Here is an 18675-nt window from a genome sequence, read left to right on the forward strand (position 1 = left end):
CAATTTTTTTTAATGTCAAGTGACCAGGAAGTTATAATAAGATGGTGAAAAATCTAAGCAAGTAAAATATTAGAAGGAAATATAAGAGCAAAAAATAGTTTTGAAAGAACAGATTTTACACAATTTGAATTTTATTTATAACAAGAAAAATCTTTTTTCTTTTTGCTAATGCTGAATAACCCAGATAACTTTAAATTCTTTAATTTTAGTAAAACATAAGACATTGTGAGTTAATTACCATGATCAAGTACATATGTGTCTGTAAAAGATAACGAATTTATAATCTTTGTCTAGAATTTATTCAACACCAAGGAAAAAACCTTGTAAATACAAGAGCAACTATAATTTTTGACCTTCCTCCTAGAATTTTCTTGTGAGAGGTTTAACATCCCAACAAAACTAGATGACTTGAATCCACATGTATCAACTTATTTTTTTTAAAAAAAACTATTGCAATAAAAAATGGGAAAAAAATTAACATTTGTGTCAGGAATAAGCTAATTTATTTGACTAAGAATGAAAATATTTTCATTTATAAGGCATTTTGACAAGACTTTGGCTATTGAATTTAAAATAATAACTTCAGGACTGCATTCCTTAGCACTCATTAGTAAGATTTCAAGCCTCAGGTTGTGAGGCTAACGCATGTGGTTATCACCACCATTAAATAAGTGAAGCCAGAGTCAAAAGATGGATGTTCTTGAAGGGCACATTAACTTGTTTTGAAAAGTCCCCTTAAAGAAGATTTCACGAAATATCCTAAACAAGGACAAAGTAGTGATACTGGCAATCGCTCTCCCACAAAGAGATGCCCTGCTGTGCTTTCATACTTGGTTCATTGTTTGTAATCACTCTCCTGCAGCTCAAGCTACAAAATCATGCTCTGGTGTTTTAGTGTTTTCATGAAAGAATGTTGATTTCTCCAAAGGAAAGGCTTCTTTTGATTCCCTATATTGCCCTGTCCAGTGTTGTGCGTGTAAAAAAAAATAGGTGTTTGCCAAATTTAATCATCTCTTATACCTGTATTACAGCTTTCAAAGCCCTTGTATCAAAGCACTTTTTTTTTTTTTTTTTGGGAGACAGAGTTTTGCTCTGTCACCCAGGCTGGAGTGCAATGGCGCAGTCTCGGTTCACTGCAACCTCTGCCTCCTGGGATCAAATGATTCTCCTGCCTCAGCCTCCCGAGTAGCTGGGACACTGGCACCCGCCACCATGCTCAGCTATGTTTTGTATTTTTAATAGAGAAAGGGTTTCACCATGTTGGCCAGGCTGTTCTCGAACTCCTAACCTCGTGATGCCCCTGCCTTGGCCTCCAAAAGTGCTGGGATTACAGGCATGAGCCACCGCACCCGGCCTCAAAGCACATTATTTCATTTGATCCCCATATCAGCACTGAAGGTGGATATAGCAGAGTATATTTTTATCAGGTTCTCACGGATGAGGAAATCAAGCCTTGGAAAGGTTAATAGAAGATAACTGAAGGTGCAGGGAAAGTGCTGGCCCATGCAGAAGTAGAGTGATTCATTCTCCCATGTCGTTTCAAATCACGATTGCTCAGACTATACTGCCCTAGGTACAGTGCGCATTATAAATTATTAACCTAGTTAAAGGATTCATTATTAAAATATCCTCCACAAAGTCACCAGATAGACATATCTAAAATTTAAATCTATGTTTACTTGCTGCATTAAAAAACACTCCTTGCTGCCTATAAGATAAAGTCCAATTTATTTTCTGACATGACATAGAAAACACTCCTGCTTTCGAGCTTTATCTGACTTTCTAACAAACTCTCTGCCCATTTTATTCTTACTGTAATCTCCAGCAGCTAAAATCCGCTAAGAAGGAACCATCCATGCTCTGCCGGTGCTATGCATAGTGGAGAGTAACCTGACCCCTCTATCCTCATGCCAACCTCACACTTTACCTTGAAGTCCAATTCATTTTTTACGATTCGCTGTGCAAATCATCATCTTCAGGGAGCGTTTCCTGAGTCCCTACAATGAAATTTGGTGCCCGTTTATCTAGACAGGACTGTTCTCCAAATGTCTCATGCTCCTCTTCATTCCCTGCAGCCAGCACAGTCTGGATACCTTATCACTAGTTCCCAAGAAAGGGCTACAAACAGAAGGGACAGAGCCATCTATTTTTTGATGTAAGTGTTGTCCTGATTGTCTAGGACAGTTGTCCAGAATCGGAGTGGGACTAGCATGAGCGAGAGCAGTTTCAGTTGCATAAACCACTGAGACTTTGTTCATCACTTAAGTGTACTTGATCCTAATAGTGGTGCAGTGATAAGTGAATAAATAGCCCTAAAATATGGGGCACTGAAATAGTGGCTGGGCCAGGGATAAAGGAAGGTAGTAAGCAAGCTAGGAGAATGATATTTAGCAGTGAGATATTCGGTAAAGCTCTTGCCTCTTAGTGGAACTTGTGATAACTTGGTAGGCCGATTTCATGTCTTAAGAGTTTCCAGATTGTATGGACAAATGTGAAATTTAAAAATAAGAGGCTCTATTCTCCCTGTTGAAAATGGGCAATTATCCTTCCTGTTTCTTAGGGCATTTAACTTGAGAAAACTTTCGGTTGTAAGCACTTTCTCCTCTCTTTGAAATGTAAATTCTTCTGAAAACCAGATAGGTCTTTTGTTTAGCTTTAAGACCCTAAAATGCCTTTCTCAAGGACTCACGAACATGCCTTTGACATGTAAATCTGAAGGGAGTGGCGCCCCCATCTCCTAGTTTCTGTGACAGAGGGTGCCTAATTTCAGGTGCTACTTCTCTCCAACTTGCAAAACTGTCTTTTGTCATAAAGATACAAGAAGTTTGTTTTTCCTCTGCATAAAGCCAATTAGTCAACACAAATGGTTACCCCAATTGCAAGGATGAGGAATGTGTGACAAACGTTGCTGTCAAGTTCTCTTGCTTGTTTATCTTGAGAACCTGCATGTGTTGAGTTGTACCTGGTTGGCTATATCCAAGGGTGGGATTCTCCTTCTGTCTGCAATTTCTTAGCAGAAATAATGGAGTGTGTGTGTGTGTTTATCACCTTTATGAAGATTTCTGCATTGGGAGATTTTGTTTTTAATTTTATTCCTCCAACAACATCTAGGGAAAGCAGTTAGATAACAAAATGTTAACAGTGTTTGTTGACTGATAAGGTACTAAAAAGAAAGAGGCTCTTAGAAGGAAATTGAGAAGTTTCAAGCAAAAACGAAAGGCATTTGAAAAATTCAAAACTAAAATTGGTCTCTCTGTCTCTGAGACAGAGACATTTAATAAGTGTTTAAGTGACAAAAGCAAGTTAAAGCCGCCTCAAAGAAAACAGCAGATTAAGTGTAATCTCCACACCTGTTGCTAAAACTTTTCAATTAAGGTGTGTCCAGGTAAAAAGCAGCTCAAGGGTAGGATGCCCATTATAATCTGTTAATTAGATAAAAAGGACCCAGGGCAAAGAATTGAGTGAGTGCTGCCCCTACAAAACCTGACAAAGTCAAGGCACCTTTCAAATCAAAGACAGAGTTTTTGGGGAAGAAATAAACAAGCAAATCTGAGAAGTAGATCTCAAAAACCAAAACCAAACCAAAACCAAAACAAACCAAGAAAACACTTCCTTGGTACAAGTGATTGGCACTAAATATACAAGAAATCTAGTAATATTTTGACAAAGTTTTACAGGAAAAAAAGGCCCTAAATAAAAAATATTTGTAACTTGTTAAAATTCAGTAACCTTCAGATCTCTACTACAACTTCTCAGGGTAGAATGTGGGCTGAGAAACTTGCCACACTTCAAAGAGAAGATTTTCCCAATGTCCAGTTTGAATATGGACAAGAAGGATAATGACAAAGGAAAATCCTCCTGGTGGGCCGAGGGCAGAACCAAGTGGAACAGAGGATTGATACGTTCTTCTCAAAGAGCAGAATGAGGGCCCAGCCACATATCCTTGTTAATTCTGGATGAAGACCCTGAAGATATCTGGCAAGCAGCATTTCAGAATTACCAGGACCAGGTGCTGTTGCCTGCTTGCCTCCCAAACTTTCCCTTAGGAGTGTTTGCAGGGGTAGGCATCCCACCTGTCTTAAACCAGTGTTCCTTGGGCCAGTGTGGGTAGAGGGGAAAAAAATAACATCTTTTTCTGGATCATTCTTTTGGAACTATAAGAAGTCATACTGGCCGGGTGCGGTGGCTCACGCCTATAATCCCAGCACTTTGGGAGGCTGAGGTGGGCGGATCACGAGGTCAGGAGATCGAGACCATTCTGGCTAATAGGGCGAAACCCTGTCTCTACTAAAAATACAAAAAATTAGCTGGGCGTAGTGGTGGGCACCTGTAGTCCCAGCTACTCAGGAGGCTGAGGCAGGAGAATGGCGTGAACCCGGGAGGCGGAGCTTGCAGTGAGCCGCGATCGCGCCACCGCGCCACCGCACTCCAGCCTGATGTACACACTGCTGCAAATTGCCTGCAGACTCTGGACTCTGAGCTATAATCAGTGGCTTGCTGGATTGCTTTCTGGGTTGTTTCCCTTAAGGAACAATTGAGTGTGTAGGAAGAAGAGAAAAAAGGGATCTTCGCTCATCAGAAGATATGACTGTGGCAGAGACAATATGCTTACCAAATATTCCACATACTCCTCTGCGTTTCCCCACTTGCCCCCTTGCAGACGGGGGGTGAGGGGGCTGTGGGAGGCCACCTTCTGGATGGTGGGCTATTAATAGAAATAACATGCATTGCCACTGTACTCAAGTATTTAAATGTTTTGTATTACTCAGCCCAGGCTGCCATAAGAAAAACATGACACAGAGTAGGTGACTTAAACAATGGAAATGAATTTTCTCTCTAGAGGCTGGAGTCTGAGATCAGGGTGCCAGCATCGTTGGGTTCTGTTGAGGGCTTTCTTCCTGGTTTGGAAATGGTCACCTTCTTGATCTGTTGCCCACATGGTCTTTCCTCCACATGGCAGAGAAGAGGGGCGGAGAGGTTTCTTCCTCCTCATAAAGCCACCGATCCTATCAGATTAGGACCCCACCCTTATTACCTCATTTAACTTTAATTCCATCTAAAAGGACCTATCATCTCTGGTTCTTGTCATAAAGATATAAGAAGTTTGGGGGTTCAGGCTTCAACGTGTGAATTTTGGGGAGAAACTGAGTCCATAGTATGCTTGTTGGAGGATGTTCCCACGTTCTTCCCCTGCTATGCGTGGCAATGAGGTGGGTTAGCATGAAGACGTCTCCGTCACAGGACGGCAGCAGCCTCGGTTTCTGAATCCAGGTGTTCTGGTGATCTGTCCAAGCCTGCATCAAGCATAGCTTGAGTGGGAAATAAACCTTTGTTGTATTGAGCTATTGAGATTTGGGGTTGAGATCATTAACGTTTTTAAAATGATCCAACTTAACCTATGTTCCTAATATATAACCCTCCTGGGATGTATTTTATTACAATTCCTATATTGAAATGATTAGTTGATCTATCTTACCAAGTACACTATGTGCTCATTAAGGGTAGGGACTATGTTACCCATCTTTATTTCTCTAGTTCTTACCATAGTGTTCAATAAATGAAATAAAGTAGCCCAGAGAACAAATGAGGTTTCTGGTGCCACAAAAAGATTTAAATCATATCTAATTGAGTTTTAATTACAAAGTATGGAGTAGCAAAGTCCTCCATGAAAAAAATGTGCATCACGATTTATTCAATGTTTTTTAAAAAAATCGTAGATCTATATAAACCCTTGCTTTAATTCCAAAGAAAGAAATCTAAGACAAATTGTTTAGGAACCTAGTGCCTTTTCTTTCCATGTGTCTAATTTGGTAAATCTCTTGCTACGATAATACCAGGTCTGATTATTTTTTTCCCCTAGGAGAGAGCATTGATTAAATGACTTAGGAAATTGTTTTTATCGAGTAATGGAGACTCTGATCTTAGTTATTGCTCAATTAACTTTAAAGTTCGATACATTTTTATTGAACCCACACATACTTTAATGTGAATTGCTTTTTACTAATTGATCTATAGGAATCACAATGACAGTTTTGGTCACCTTTTAGGCTTCTTTTACTCTCATTCAGAAAGTTCCTAAACTTCATTCATAGTCATTAAATCAAGAATGATTTCTGGAATCAAGAAGATAAAGTCAAGAGAGATGTAAAGTTCTGGTTTGATCTCCTCCCGTGATTTGTGAAATGTCACCACATTCACTCCTAGGTTTCTGTAGAAGCACATGTTTTTACATTTCAGTATTTCTGAAATTGGGGTATATTTTGTTATGACATTGTCTATGGAATAGCAGCCTCCAAATGATGGCTGCCAGGTGGTGGCAGTGATGTGGCTGCTGTTGCCTGTGTGCACAGGCTCAGGATTTCCTGACTTCAGTTGAAGCCCTGTGCACTGTTGGTACTTCACGTCTTGTGTTTGACTATATTTTAGTTAATTGCAATTCTTCAGTGTTTCAGTCAAGAAATGTTTTAGCACCGTTGAAAAGAGAAACACGTGACCTTGTCTAAAAACTTACTGTGGACACCTTCTGGTAGATAAAGTTTGCACCAACAAGCATAGAAAACTTGCAGGACAGTTCTCAGTAGTTCAGAAGAAAATCTTAGTCACAGCAGTACACTCTTTTATGAAGAAATGTGTACCACTAACACTCTTGATGGCAAATCAAATGATATTTTGTAAAACAAAAAACCCAAGGGCATTGATAACTCTGGGTTAGTACAGAAAAGTTGGCGTTCATATGTGAGAATGTTTTGGAAATTTCTTAACTTAGACCTTATAGCTTATATAACAATCATATGTATTATGTATTAATTATATTTGTATGCTTTTTTATCATATTTAAGAACGTTCTGCATTATCTTTCCTCTTAACTACTTGATTATGCATTAGAGAAAAGATTCTTTCTCTTTGCATCCCTGACCAACACAGGTTTAGGAATAAGTTAAGCCTACCTATGACATCACAGAATCCTTAATTGTATGACACACAACATTTGCTTCCACTAACCACCTTTTCATAATAACTATATAGAAATATTTAAGTATTATTTCACATTTTAATTGTTAAAATTAGTAACCAGGTTTTCCCAGGTTTCTAAATGGAAACAATATTATCAAAGTTAGTGAGACACGTATTTTAAACACCAATTTTGTACTAGTAAGCATCAGGCTGAATATGGGTGTTTGTTTTGAAAAATAATTCATACAGAAGATCAGGGCTCACCTAAATTTTGGCCATGCAGGCATTTGAACTCATCTTGATTTTTACTTACAATATTTATGAGCTAATATGAAGTAAAAATATCAAGTCAGCAGTTAAATAAAGGAGTTTTGTCTTTCACAGGATAAAATTGTACATAATCATGAATCTTATCACTTTCTCTGAAGGTCTGTTATTTTTTGTAATTTTCTTGAGAAAATATGCTTGCATGGCAAATTGGTTGTTTTTACCTTTAAAATGCAAAGTTATGATTCTTATGGTAAAAGAGCAATTGCTCCAAGCTGATGTGAGACTATGAATACATCTCCTAGGCGCCATGCTGTGCTGAGGACTATTACCATGGGGAGTTTCCTGGTCCTTGTTCTCCTTCTGCCCCACACTAGGTGAGTGCTCCTGGAGACTTATGACATATAATTATAATTACGGGGGTGACTGAAGGATGCTTCTCCAGAATAAATGATGTAGATCCATTCCTACTGTTCATGTCTACATTTCAGGTTTATAGTAGAATTTAACAATGCATTTGGAAAAAGTGTGTCAGTGAAAAAAGTATTTTGATATATCTAATTGTATTATTTTCACATGTATTTGTACTAATACTACTATTAGTACATATAGTAGTATAAATAAATGGCTAAAATTTATACCAAATGACCTGCCTTTGGCAATGAGCTAATAAAACCTAGAAAGTGTTGGCCTTTGGCCTTTGGCTTTGGTTTGCTAGGATGACTGGCCATGCCTTACCTGCCAATCTGCCCTCTAAATTGTCCCCAGTCTCATCACCAGTGACCCCATCCGTCCAGACCCAGGGAACACAAAGTCCCACTTTTATTTCTTTAGATAAAGTATGAACAAGACCTTCCCCCACTGGCTCCTTTTAACAAGAGCAAAATCATCTGGAATTTACAAAATAAATGCAAAAAATTATGGACAATTTCTCAGTCAGTTTCTCAGTCACTAAAGAGCAAATGACACCCAAAATTTAGAGAAGGAGAAAAACACAAATGAACTGTGTCCAAAGGACAGAACTCTAATCTCAAAGACAAACAACAGAGGGAAAAAAAGATACCAAATTCCTCTATCAAATAGAAAGATCTTAAAAAACTAATGTGGACAGGTATAAATGGAGTGAAAATTCTGAATAACCATTTAAATAAGAAAATGACTTATTTAAAATTTTGAGTGGCAGTCTATTGAAATGTTGTAACAGACAAAATGGTTAAATTGTTTTCCATAGAAACAGGAAGATAGGCATATCTAGAAGGATCCAAGGGAGGGGATTCTAGAGGTAGTGCTGGTAAATGATGCAAAAACAAAAACAAAACCCCAACAAAACCTCAACAACATCCAATTCATATATATATATGAATATACATATATAAATATATATATGAATTTAGATATATATGAATTTATATGTATATGTAAAACTAACTGATATGGTTTGACTCTGTCCCCACCCAAATCTCATCTTGAATTGTAGCTCCCAAAATTCCCTCATGTTGTTGGAGTGACCCAGTGGGAGAGAATTGAATCATGGGGCAGGTCCCCCCACACTGTTCTCGTGGTAGTGAATAAGTCTCACGAGATCTGATGGTTTTATCAGGGGAAACCCCTTTCGCTTGGCTCTCATTCTCTTGTCTGCTCTCGTGTGAGACGTACCTTTCTCTTTCTGCCATGACTGTGAGGCGTCCTCAGTCACGTGGGACTGTGAGTCCATTAAACTTTTGTGAATTGCCCAGTCTTTATCAGCAGTGTGAAAATGGACTAATACACTAGCTTTGAAAGCCAGTAAAAACATAAGGTGCATCGGGCCGGGTGCGGTGGCTCATGCCTGTAAATCCCAGGCCCAGGCGAGTGGATCAGGAGGCCAGGAGATCAAGACTATCCTGGCTAAGACGGTGAAACCCCGTATCTACTAAAATACGAAAATTAGCCGGGCGTGGTGGCGGGCGCCTGTAGTCCCAGCTACCCGGGAGGCTGAGGCAGGAGAATGGCGGGAACCCGGGAGGCGGAGCTTGCAGTGAGCCGAGATGGCGCCACTGCACTCCAGCCTGGGGGGCAGAGTGAGACTATGTCTCAAAAACAAACAAACAAAAAACATCAGATTTTAGGTCAGTGAATCTCTAAAACATGTCAACTCATTTTCATAGTCATAATTTTAAAAATAAACATCTTAAAATTCATTTTCTTATTAGAATTTATATTTCCCAATGGCTATCAGAATGTGATTACACTATTACACTCTCAATATCTAGGTAGACAGAAATAGTTGAACAAGCTCATACGTACTAAGTCAACACAGGATCTAATGCTTTTCAGAGAAATCAGTGTGGTAGAGACTTTAATATTACCTTAGTGCAAAAGGGCCCCAGACTGGTAAAATTACTCCAGCTCAGGTTTTTTTTTTTCTCCTTAAAATTTTAAGAGACAATGGGACCTACCCTAGCTGGCTAGACAGATGATATTAGAATGTGACCTTGAGTAAATATTTAGTAGTTTTATAAGAAGAAAGTTATAAACTTAAACATATCAAATGCAATGAAATCTCACTATAATTGCCTTATAAGACCATGAATTCATTTTAAGAATGTGATAAATCATGTCCCCTGGGTGAAGACAGAAGCATTAAACATCTCCTTCTCATATAGAATCCCCAAACCTAAGTCTTTTCTTGGATGTGTGACAATATCACAACGGGGTCATAGCATAAAGACAATGATTTGGTTGGTTGTATTTTATGTCTAAATCCGTGTTTATTAATGATTGTGAAGCAAGGATTCATTTCAGACGCTTATAGATTTCAACTATATGCTGTGATCAAGAAAGCAGCATATTTGCCTAAAAGCAATATTTAAATAATTTTATTTAAAACTTTAAAAAATATTGTTTGCTTATTGAAAACACATAAAAACAAGGCAAGCAAGGACACGCTACATTTAATTTTATAGAGATCCTTTTGAATACAGGCACACCAAAAATATAGTATTGTAATAATCTTGCAAAAGATAATTAAATTCTTAAAATAATTACAAAACCAGTTTGAGTTTGATGGTAGTGTAAGAGACTGAAATTATTTTGAATGGGGTAATTAGCCTGCCAAAAAATTAACAGAATTGTATTCATATTATTAAGACTCTGAAGAAATTATGTATTTGCTAACTTTTACCCTGAATGAAAACAGTGCTCACTGAGGGCAATGGATGGACAGAACTTTCTTTCAGGACTCTGTTATACAACTTCCCGCACTTGGTTGCTGCATTAGATCTTACCTTCCTGACTCAAATGTGAACCACGTTGAGTCCCGACCATATCTCCTCAGTGAGCTGAGAGGCCACATCACCAGTTTGACCTTGGCATTGTGGATATCCCAGAGATAGATATTTTCATGAGTGATCTGCATTGTGCATTCACCATAAATATCCAGATTTGGCGTAGGCATAAGATACACATTGAATCGCTCTGTGAAGAAACGAAGAATGGAGAAGATTAAGTGAAAAGAGGTGTGACTGTTGATGGCCGTATGATATTAATTTGTTTATCTACAGACTGTAGGAAACGTTACCACATCCCTTGGTGATATGGATAAACACTGTAGAACATTACATATTTCCAAATTTGAGACAAGGAGTTCATTACAATCTTCGGAATCATTAATTCACTCAGTCAACAACTTTTCATGGCATGTATTGTCTATGGTGATGATTAAGTAGTTAAATTGTACAATGGAAAAATAAGGGCAAAACTTAAGGGAGTCTCTGGCCAAATTGTGCTTATAGTCTGCTCCTTCACACAATCTAAGTGATTATCACAGATTGCAATTCCGGTGAGGAATATCTTATTTGCTCGACTTAGGCAAGATCTTACTGGAGTTTTACCTTTGTTGACGTGAAGTATTTAATGCACACTCAGACTGACTCACTACTTAAGCACTGCAAAAATAATTTAGTTTGAATCTCAAAACAAATTGTAGTCATGGTCAAATTTAGCATATGATAATTGCAGATATTCATTACAGTCTTCCGCAGAACTTAAGACATTGCTTTGGTAAGCAAAATAAAAATACTTAACTTTTTTCATTCCTGGATATCCTATGGTCAAAAATATGATTATTAGGCAATCATTCCAAGCCTTACTTTGTAATTGTGTATCTCAAAGGCTATTGCAAAGTTATGCTGCCTTTGATTCCCATTTAAATGCATTAAATAGATTTTATTTTGAAAAACTAGTTGTAAGTTCTAGGAAGTAAACTTGGTATGCCTTACAACATACTCTATAAAGCATCCCTACTTCCTAGCACCATATCCTTGGTTTACAGTAAGTGTCCAATAAATATTTGTTAACTGTATGAATGAAGTATATCTATGCCATGATGAATTAGGAGATGCAAGAATTGAAGAATTACAAAAAAAAGTCATGATAACAAAAAGTTTAAGAATTATTGGCAGATGTACCTCTGTGGGTTAGGACTTAATTGTGAATAGTGCTTTAAAGTCAGTGCTGTTGAATTATTTTGAGAGATGAAATACTACAGCTGCAGATGGAAAATGATTGATATGTTTACGAATGTACTATTCATAATATAATCTTAAATGCTACATGTTTGCTGGTACTGAGCTGAGATTGTATAATAGATTATTTTCTATTTTACTTAGATATTTCACTTAGTAAGGATTCTCTGATGCCAAAAAAACAATATTCGGATTCCAAATTAACATAAGCATGATAGCTTAACATTTACTAGCCATAAAGACAATATTTATACTCATGTGTCTTGATATTTTGGACAACAGCTTATCTAGTAATTCAGTCTTTTAGATTATTGACCCATGAAACTAATATGTGTATGGATTTCACATTCATTTCTTAAGAAATGACAAATTGCAATCAATTATATGGCTGAAAGCTGAAGAAAGAACATTGCCTCATTAATTATCTGCAACGAAAAGCCCAAAGATATACATATTCCCAATAGCTTAAAATTCTTAGGTGCAACCAACTAAAGTATTAACATTTAGCATTAAACACATCACTCACATTCCCATCATAATTCCCACGCCAATGGGATTAGTAGTAAATCAAAGGGGCATGATCTCATATAAAACTATAAATGAAACTTGGACCCAAAGGGTTTACACAGGAATATAGACAATGTCTGAACATCAATCTTCTTTTCTTTGGCCAGGAACCTTTTGATAAAGTTCAGCTCCTACATGTGGAATTAATCATGTGTCAGTGGCATCTGTTATGCATAGAGAAAATATTGTTACAGAAATGGAAAGCAAAACATTTCTTTACATTCTTTCCTTTCCATCAATTCCAGAGTCTGAATTAGCAACCAAAAAAAATTGCAAAAATGCCAATAAATAACATTTTTTCCAAAATACTGAAGTAAACATCCATTAACCAGTATTGTTGCTTATGGCTGTATTGACCCTTGATATTCATGCCCACAGTGTGATAGTTAAAAACATAGAATGTTAAAAAAAAAAAAAAAAAAGGATCTTGACATTGAGTGTCCATCAAGTGGATGGTACATTAAACATGACCTGTAACAGTGGACCCAGAAGGACCATTACATTTTCACTGAAATGCTTGTGTGCTCAAATGTTAGCAGATAGAGCCTAGGAAAAATAAGCAAGGAGAGAGTATAAGCATCGCACCGGACACTGGAAAAAGCTGAAAAAAATCAAGTAAGTGAATTTAATAAGATTCACATGATACAGGGCTCTATGTATCTCTATCTCCGTCTCCGTTTCTATCTCTATGTATATCATCAAGGCCCATTTTAAAAAAAAGTAATTGGACAACTTGCCCTAAGGGAGTTTTTCCAGGGCCATCTCTAGTCAATACAAGCAGGTGAAATTTACCTGTGGTGACCCTACCCTCTTGCCTGCCTTCTGCTTTCCCTGTCCTCATATACTTTTTAACCCAGCAACTCAAGTCAACCCTTCTTGTTATGGTTTAGAACCCTCCAATCTTCCTTTTGGGTGCTATTTCTTGCACTTTTGAAAGAAATTATACTAAGATATATTTTCGATTTTCAAGTATTCAAAATCTATTCTCTCCTAATGCCTAATTTCTAAGAATTTCAGATTCAATTAAAAAGTGAACAAATTTAATCCAGCAGAAAAACTAGGCACATAAAGATGAAGGCGGCACATTATGTTACCTAACTATACTTACCTGAATTCCATTATAATGAGGAAGGAAGCTTTCTGCCTTGACAATGAATGTATCATCGTATTCTCTTAGTAGCATAATATACTTTGTTTTACTGAAACATTTGTTAAGGTTTTGCTAGAAAGACCATTTCAAAATGGAGTGGCTAAAATTGGCTCAATTAAAGTTATTTTTAAAAAATTTTTATCTTTGTGAAATGATTCTATCAAGCAGGCATTTTAAATCACTCTCTAATTATGCTGCTTTTTAAGAACCCACGTTTGGTTTTCATTTACTATACCATTGGTTTTTCAGACTTCAGTGTGCATTAAAATTACCTGGAGGCTTTGTTTAAACAGAATGCTGGGCCCCCTCCAGTCTTACCATTTCTGGTACAACAGGGCTGGACTGGAGTCAGATAATTTACATTTTCCATTTATTCCCAAGAGATGTGGACACTGCCGCTCTGGGGACAACACTTTGAGAACTGTTGATTTGTGAAATTCACTTTAAAATATTGCTAGGGAAGTAGCAATATTAGAGAAACCATGAGGAATGACTTTGGAAAATGATGCCATGTACCAGCAGAAGAAAACAGTACTTTTTTTTTTTTTCCCCAAAAGTGTTATCTAATATCTGCCCAAATAAATTAATCCCATCTAAACCGATTTGTGTCTGATTTTGTAAGAAAGTTCTTATGCTAATTGGAACAAAAGAGACAGGAGCATAGGAAGAAAGGAGATATATGGAAAATGGTTTACAATTTATCAAGATATATGTATTCCAACTATTTGCCTTATCAGATGATTGACAACAACAATAAAACATTACTAAAGAAAACTAACACATTCCCAAATACCCAAAAGTACTGAAAAGGAGACTAATTGTCTAAATAATAATATCCTAAAACATAAATATTCTGATCTGTGAAAACTGCTGAATGTATGAAAAAACAAATTTTGAAAAGGTTATGTAAAACAAATATCAAATCAAAATGTATTCATTCATTTAAGATTTTAAATTAGAGTTAAAAAGTCCCAAACACATTGCCCGTGAATTTGTACATTGGTAAAATGTAGAGTCCCATATTAGCTAATATGTGAGAAAGTATAATTTTATTTTGAATGGTTAAAACACAAAACAAGGGTGGAATATTTATTAAATATTATAAATATATAATTATACTATATAAAGTATACAAATAATTTTATTATAATAAATAATATTGCATCCAACGAAGATGCTAGTATTGAATCTGCAATTATGTTTGCAAGGGCATCTTTTTCACTAAAGCTGAATGATGAGAGGTCCAAAGCAATAGGCCATGCCCAGAGAAGGCCTGAGATATACGGGTAAGGCTGCAACTACAACAAGAGTCTAGACGGGGCTGCAAAACAAGGCTTAGATGAATTGAATAGATCAAGGTCTGGCAAGACAGGGTGACTGCACTCAGGGAAAAGGGGCAGCGAGGCTCCAGGTGGAGCGAGAGCAGACTGAATGGGTCATCAGTGCCAAGAACTGAAATCTTCCCTGTTAGCCAGTGAGTTTTTAAATAGATCTATTTTATACAGGAACAAATCCAAGTATAGTTGTGAGTCTGAGACTGGCAGGTGGAGGTAAGTGGGGCTCGCAGTTGCCTTGAGAAGCAAAGGATCAGAGACGGGGGTTTCTGACAAGAAGTAACACACAGAAAACAAACGGGTAACAAGTCCTTCAAACAACCCCTTGATAATTCCCTTTTGTAAGAATACAGATGGAAAACTGTTTAATGGAGAACTGTACAGGAAAACAGACATATCTGTTCAGCAAAATTTCCCTTATGCTAGGTAGAAATATATAAATAAAAATAGGCTTTTGGAATTTATGTATTAAATAACTGCATCTGCACGTGGTGAACAGTCAGTGTATTGTGACTGCATAGACATAAAATGGATTTTTGTATGTTAGAAGAAATTTGAAAAATGTCTACTGGAAGCCAATAGTCTTTTTTTTTTTTTTTAAAAAAGGTTCAAGTTGTTAGTTTTTTCTTAAAATTTTATCCACTTTTATTTCTTCCTCTACTCCAGAAGTCATGGGTTTGAAGGTTGGGTCAAAAGGAAACAATGGAACATGAAACAAAGTGTTACACTTAAATATTCAGAAACCAACAGATTCATAAATATTAACTCATTAGGTTTTCCAGAGAGGAGTTAAATCGAACATTATCTTCAGCTAAGTGATAAATGTGAACTCTTTATACTTTTACCTTTTCTTCCTGTTAAAAGCCAAAAATGGTTCAAAAGAAGAAACTGTACAAAAGGAAAGGCACTATTGATTTAGATCGTTGGTGACATAATGATTTAGGCTGTAAACAATTCCTTGTGTAAAACTGAACCTGTATCCCTCATGAGGCTTAAATATTTGTTAAAATTTATTAAAATATCTAGGCATTAAGTTAACTAACATAAATAAAAATCTTACATAAATGTATAGAGTAGATGTAAACTGGTTATATAATGATTTAAAATAGCTGTAAGTATTGGATAATTTGTTTACATATTTTTTTCATTCTGCTGTACTTTATACTCATCTATTGTTTTTCCCATAAGTATACATAACTAGAGTCACAGTCAAAACTTGAATGGCCCGGGCCTATCTGAGCGTAAACTGCAGATGTCAACCCTAAATAGGAGAATTTCACTTCATTGTTTCTATTAGCGAGTGATTCCATAAAGTTAAGACTCACTTCTATATACAACTAACCATTCAAAATAACTTTAAAGATTTAACTGAGATTCTCTGATGGCAGGAGTCCTCGAATTTGTTTCAAAATATCACATGATGAAAAACCCAATATTTATGGAAGACATTGTTTAGGTTCAATCTGTTACTGTAGCTAATTCATTAAAAGACCCAGATTTAGTAGGATGCAATTTAGGAAAATGGTTTTTCTTCCAACCCTGCTCTCACACAACTATGAAATTTCCTCTCCTTGCCCCTGGCAGTATCTCAGGCAGAGATTAGTGCTTAATTCACTATCGCCCATAAGGATATTGTCAACTTCACGTCTCAGATGAGATGGCTGGTGTAATTTGATAATTTTAAAATCTCAAATGGAAGTTTCTCCTCTTTCAGGTCAAGTCCATTACTGAGAGTCCAGCAATGAGAATGAGAAAGATAGAGTATGCTTTTTCCTGCTTGTTCCATTACCGCCTTTCCATGGCGACTCCCCCTAACCCCCCGTTTCTTTTGCTTTTGACTTCTCCAGGGTAAGAATAATGAAAAGAAAAGAGGGTAAATTCCTTCTAAATAGTTGTTACTATTGAAAGTTTTTCTTTATTTTTAAATTCTTAATGACAAGATGTATTCAAATGCTATTTCTCTCTTTGGGGCATACGGTATGTTCCTAAGAACCATCCCAAAACCTCAGATGTCTCCCCTGCTCCCTGAAGGGGAGGTGCCTTGATTAGACATGGAGCCTACTACCCTTAGCTTCTATTTTCTGTGTTCCACCTTTATCTTTCTGCTGGAGCTCCTTCTCACAAGAGTTGTCCTGGTGTCGGTCTTTTCAAGATGAATCACGCTTAGCTCACTGTAAGGTGTGCACTTGTCCCACCGAATGTGGCAGGGTATCTTGTCCAATTGCTGACCCATTCTCCTTGTTTGGCTATCACAGACAGCCTCAGACCCATCCTGCATCCTGATCTCAGGTTCACCATGGTGAAAATTGAAACCACTACTTCCCCAAACTCAGGTTCTTCCCCAAACTCTCTTGTACATTGCCCAGATACCAGCTGGGGCAGCACGACTTGATTCTGCAGTTCTACCAGCATTGGGTGAGGTGAGAAGCCAGTCTCCCCTCCTGACAACCAAATTCTACAAGTAGTTCTCTTGCCCTTCCTCTTTCATGGGGCTTGAGAGGGGTAAATGCCCCCTCCTTTCTACTCTTCTCCTGTAAAAGACTTTCAAAGAATTATTTTCATGTCTCTCTCAACATTTCTTGGTTCTTTTCACCCACTATCCACAGCTCTGTGGCTGCAGTACAGAGAAAACAAAGTCCAAATATATATATATATATTTTAGATGGAGTTTTGCTCTTGTCGCCCAGGTTGGAGTACAATGGTGCTATCTCATCTCACTGCAACCTCTGCCTACTGAGGTAGTGATTCTCCTGTCTTAGACTCCCTAGTAACTGTGATTACGGTCGCCTGCCACCACGCCCAGCTAATTTTTGAATTTTTACTAGAGACGGGATGAGTTTCTCCATGTTGGCCAGGCTGGTCTCAGGTGATCCTCCTGCCTCAGCCTCTCAAAGTGCTGGGATTACAGGTGTGAGCCACTGTGCCCGGCCCAATTCTATATTCTTTAACACTTCTTACCTACCAATTAAAAATGGGTATGAAATTTTAGTAAGAATACAAAACTGCTAAATGGTATTTAGGCAAAAGACCGGAGACATTGGCCTAATATTAAGTGTTGATGAGTAAGTCCTCAAGAATCTGGTATTAGAAAAACTAATGCTTTATATTAGTTTTTCCAATATATATCTAATATCTAATAGATATAATAATTTATTATTGAGTTTCATATCAATTTGGAATCTAGATTCATCCCAGTGTTTCAACAGTGTGCTTTGTTTTTTTCTTAATAGTTATAGGAAATGCCTAATGGAACTAAATAGAGCCAGATATTACACAGAAGATGAGACATTTCAAGATCATTCTGTTCTTTATAATCTTATTTCCAAAATTTCTATAGCAGACGATTATTGCAGTGGTCACTCTTCAATTCTAGCAGCTTTAGAAGCTGAACCACACTGAAAAAGCAGATGTTTGCACATTTAGACCCATCCTTAGATCTGTATAATGCAATTAAACCTTGAATAAACAAAACCTGATTTGTGCTTGTCAAAATTTATAGAACTCTTCAGAAATTGTGACTCCATCTCCACCACAGAACTAAAATTCATCAAAATTTATTTTATTATGTGGAAACAGCAATAGATTTAGTGGCCAGGTACCATCTGCCCAGTATCGAGGATCACTGTGAATCGGAATGCTTGCATTTGTTGATCAATCAGCAGTACTTAAAAAAAAAAAAAAAAATCCACAGCATCTTTTTAAAATTCCCCAGAAATTTCTTTTTTGCTTTAAAACAATTGACTATTGCATGGATTTTATCTGCATTTCCAAGTATAGCATGTTCATGGCAGCAAATATGGTAAATTATTTTTAAAAATTAAACTGCCAAACCTTAGAGATTTGTTATACTGTATCTTAACATACAAAAAATTCACACACAGTTATTACACTGAAAGTA

The 18675-nt window shown here is 37.0% G+C and overlaps 1 protein-coding gene across 1 annotated transcript in view; it reads right to left on the reverse strand.

Moving 5' to 3' along the window:
* Positions 1-18675, reverse strand: part of DOK6 (docking protein 6) — a 441245-nt gene that overhangs the window by 138721 nt on the left and 283849 nt on the right. The window contains exon 5 of the mRNA XM_017867055.1: positions 10488-10677. Coding sequence (XP_017722544.1) covers positions 10488-10677 — 190 coding nt within the window. The remainder of the gene's footprint in view (positions 1-10487; positions 10678-18675) is intronic.

This window comes from Rhinopithecus bieti, unplaced genomic scaffold (genome assembly GCF_001698545.2).
Source record: "Rhinopithecus bieti isolate Rb0 unplaced genomic scaffold, ASM169854v2 scaffold_2272, whole genome shotgun sequence".
In the NCBI taxonomy this organism is placed as follows: domain Eukaryota; kingdom Metazoa; phylum Chordata; class Mammalia; order Primates; family Cercopithecidae; genus Rhinopithecus; species Rhinopithecus bieti.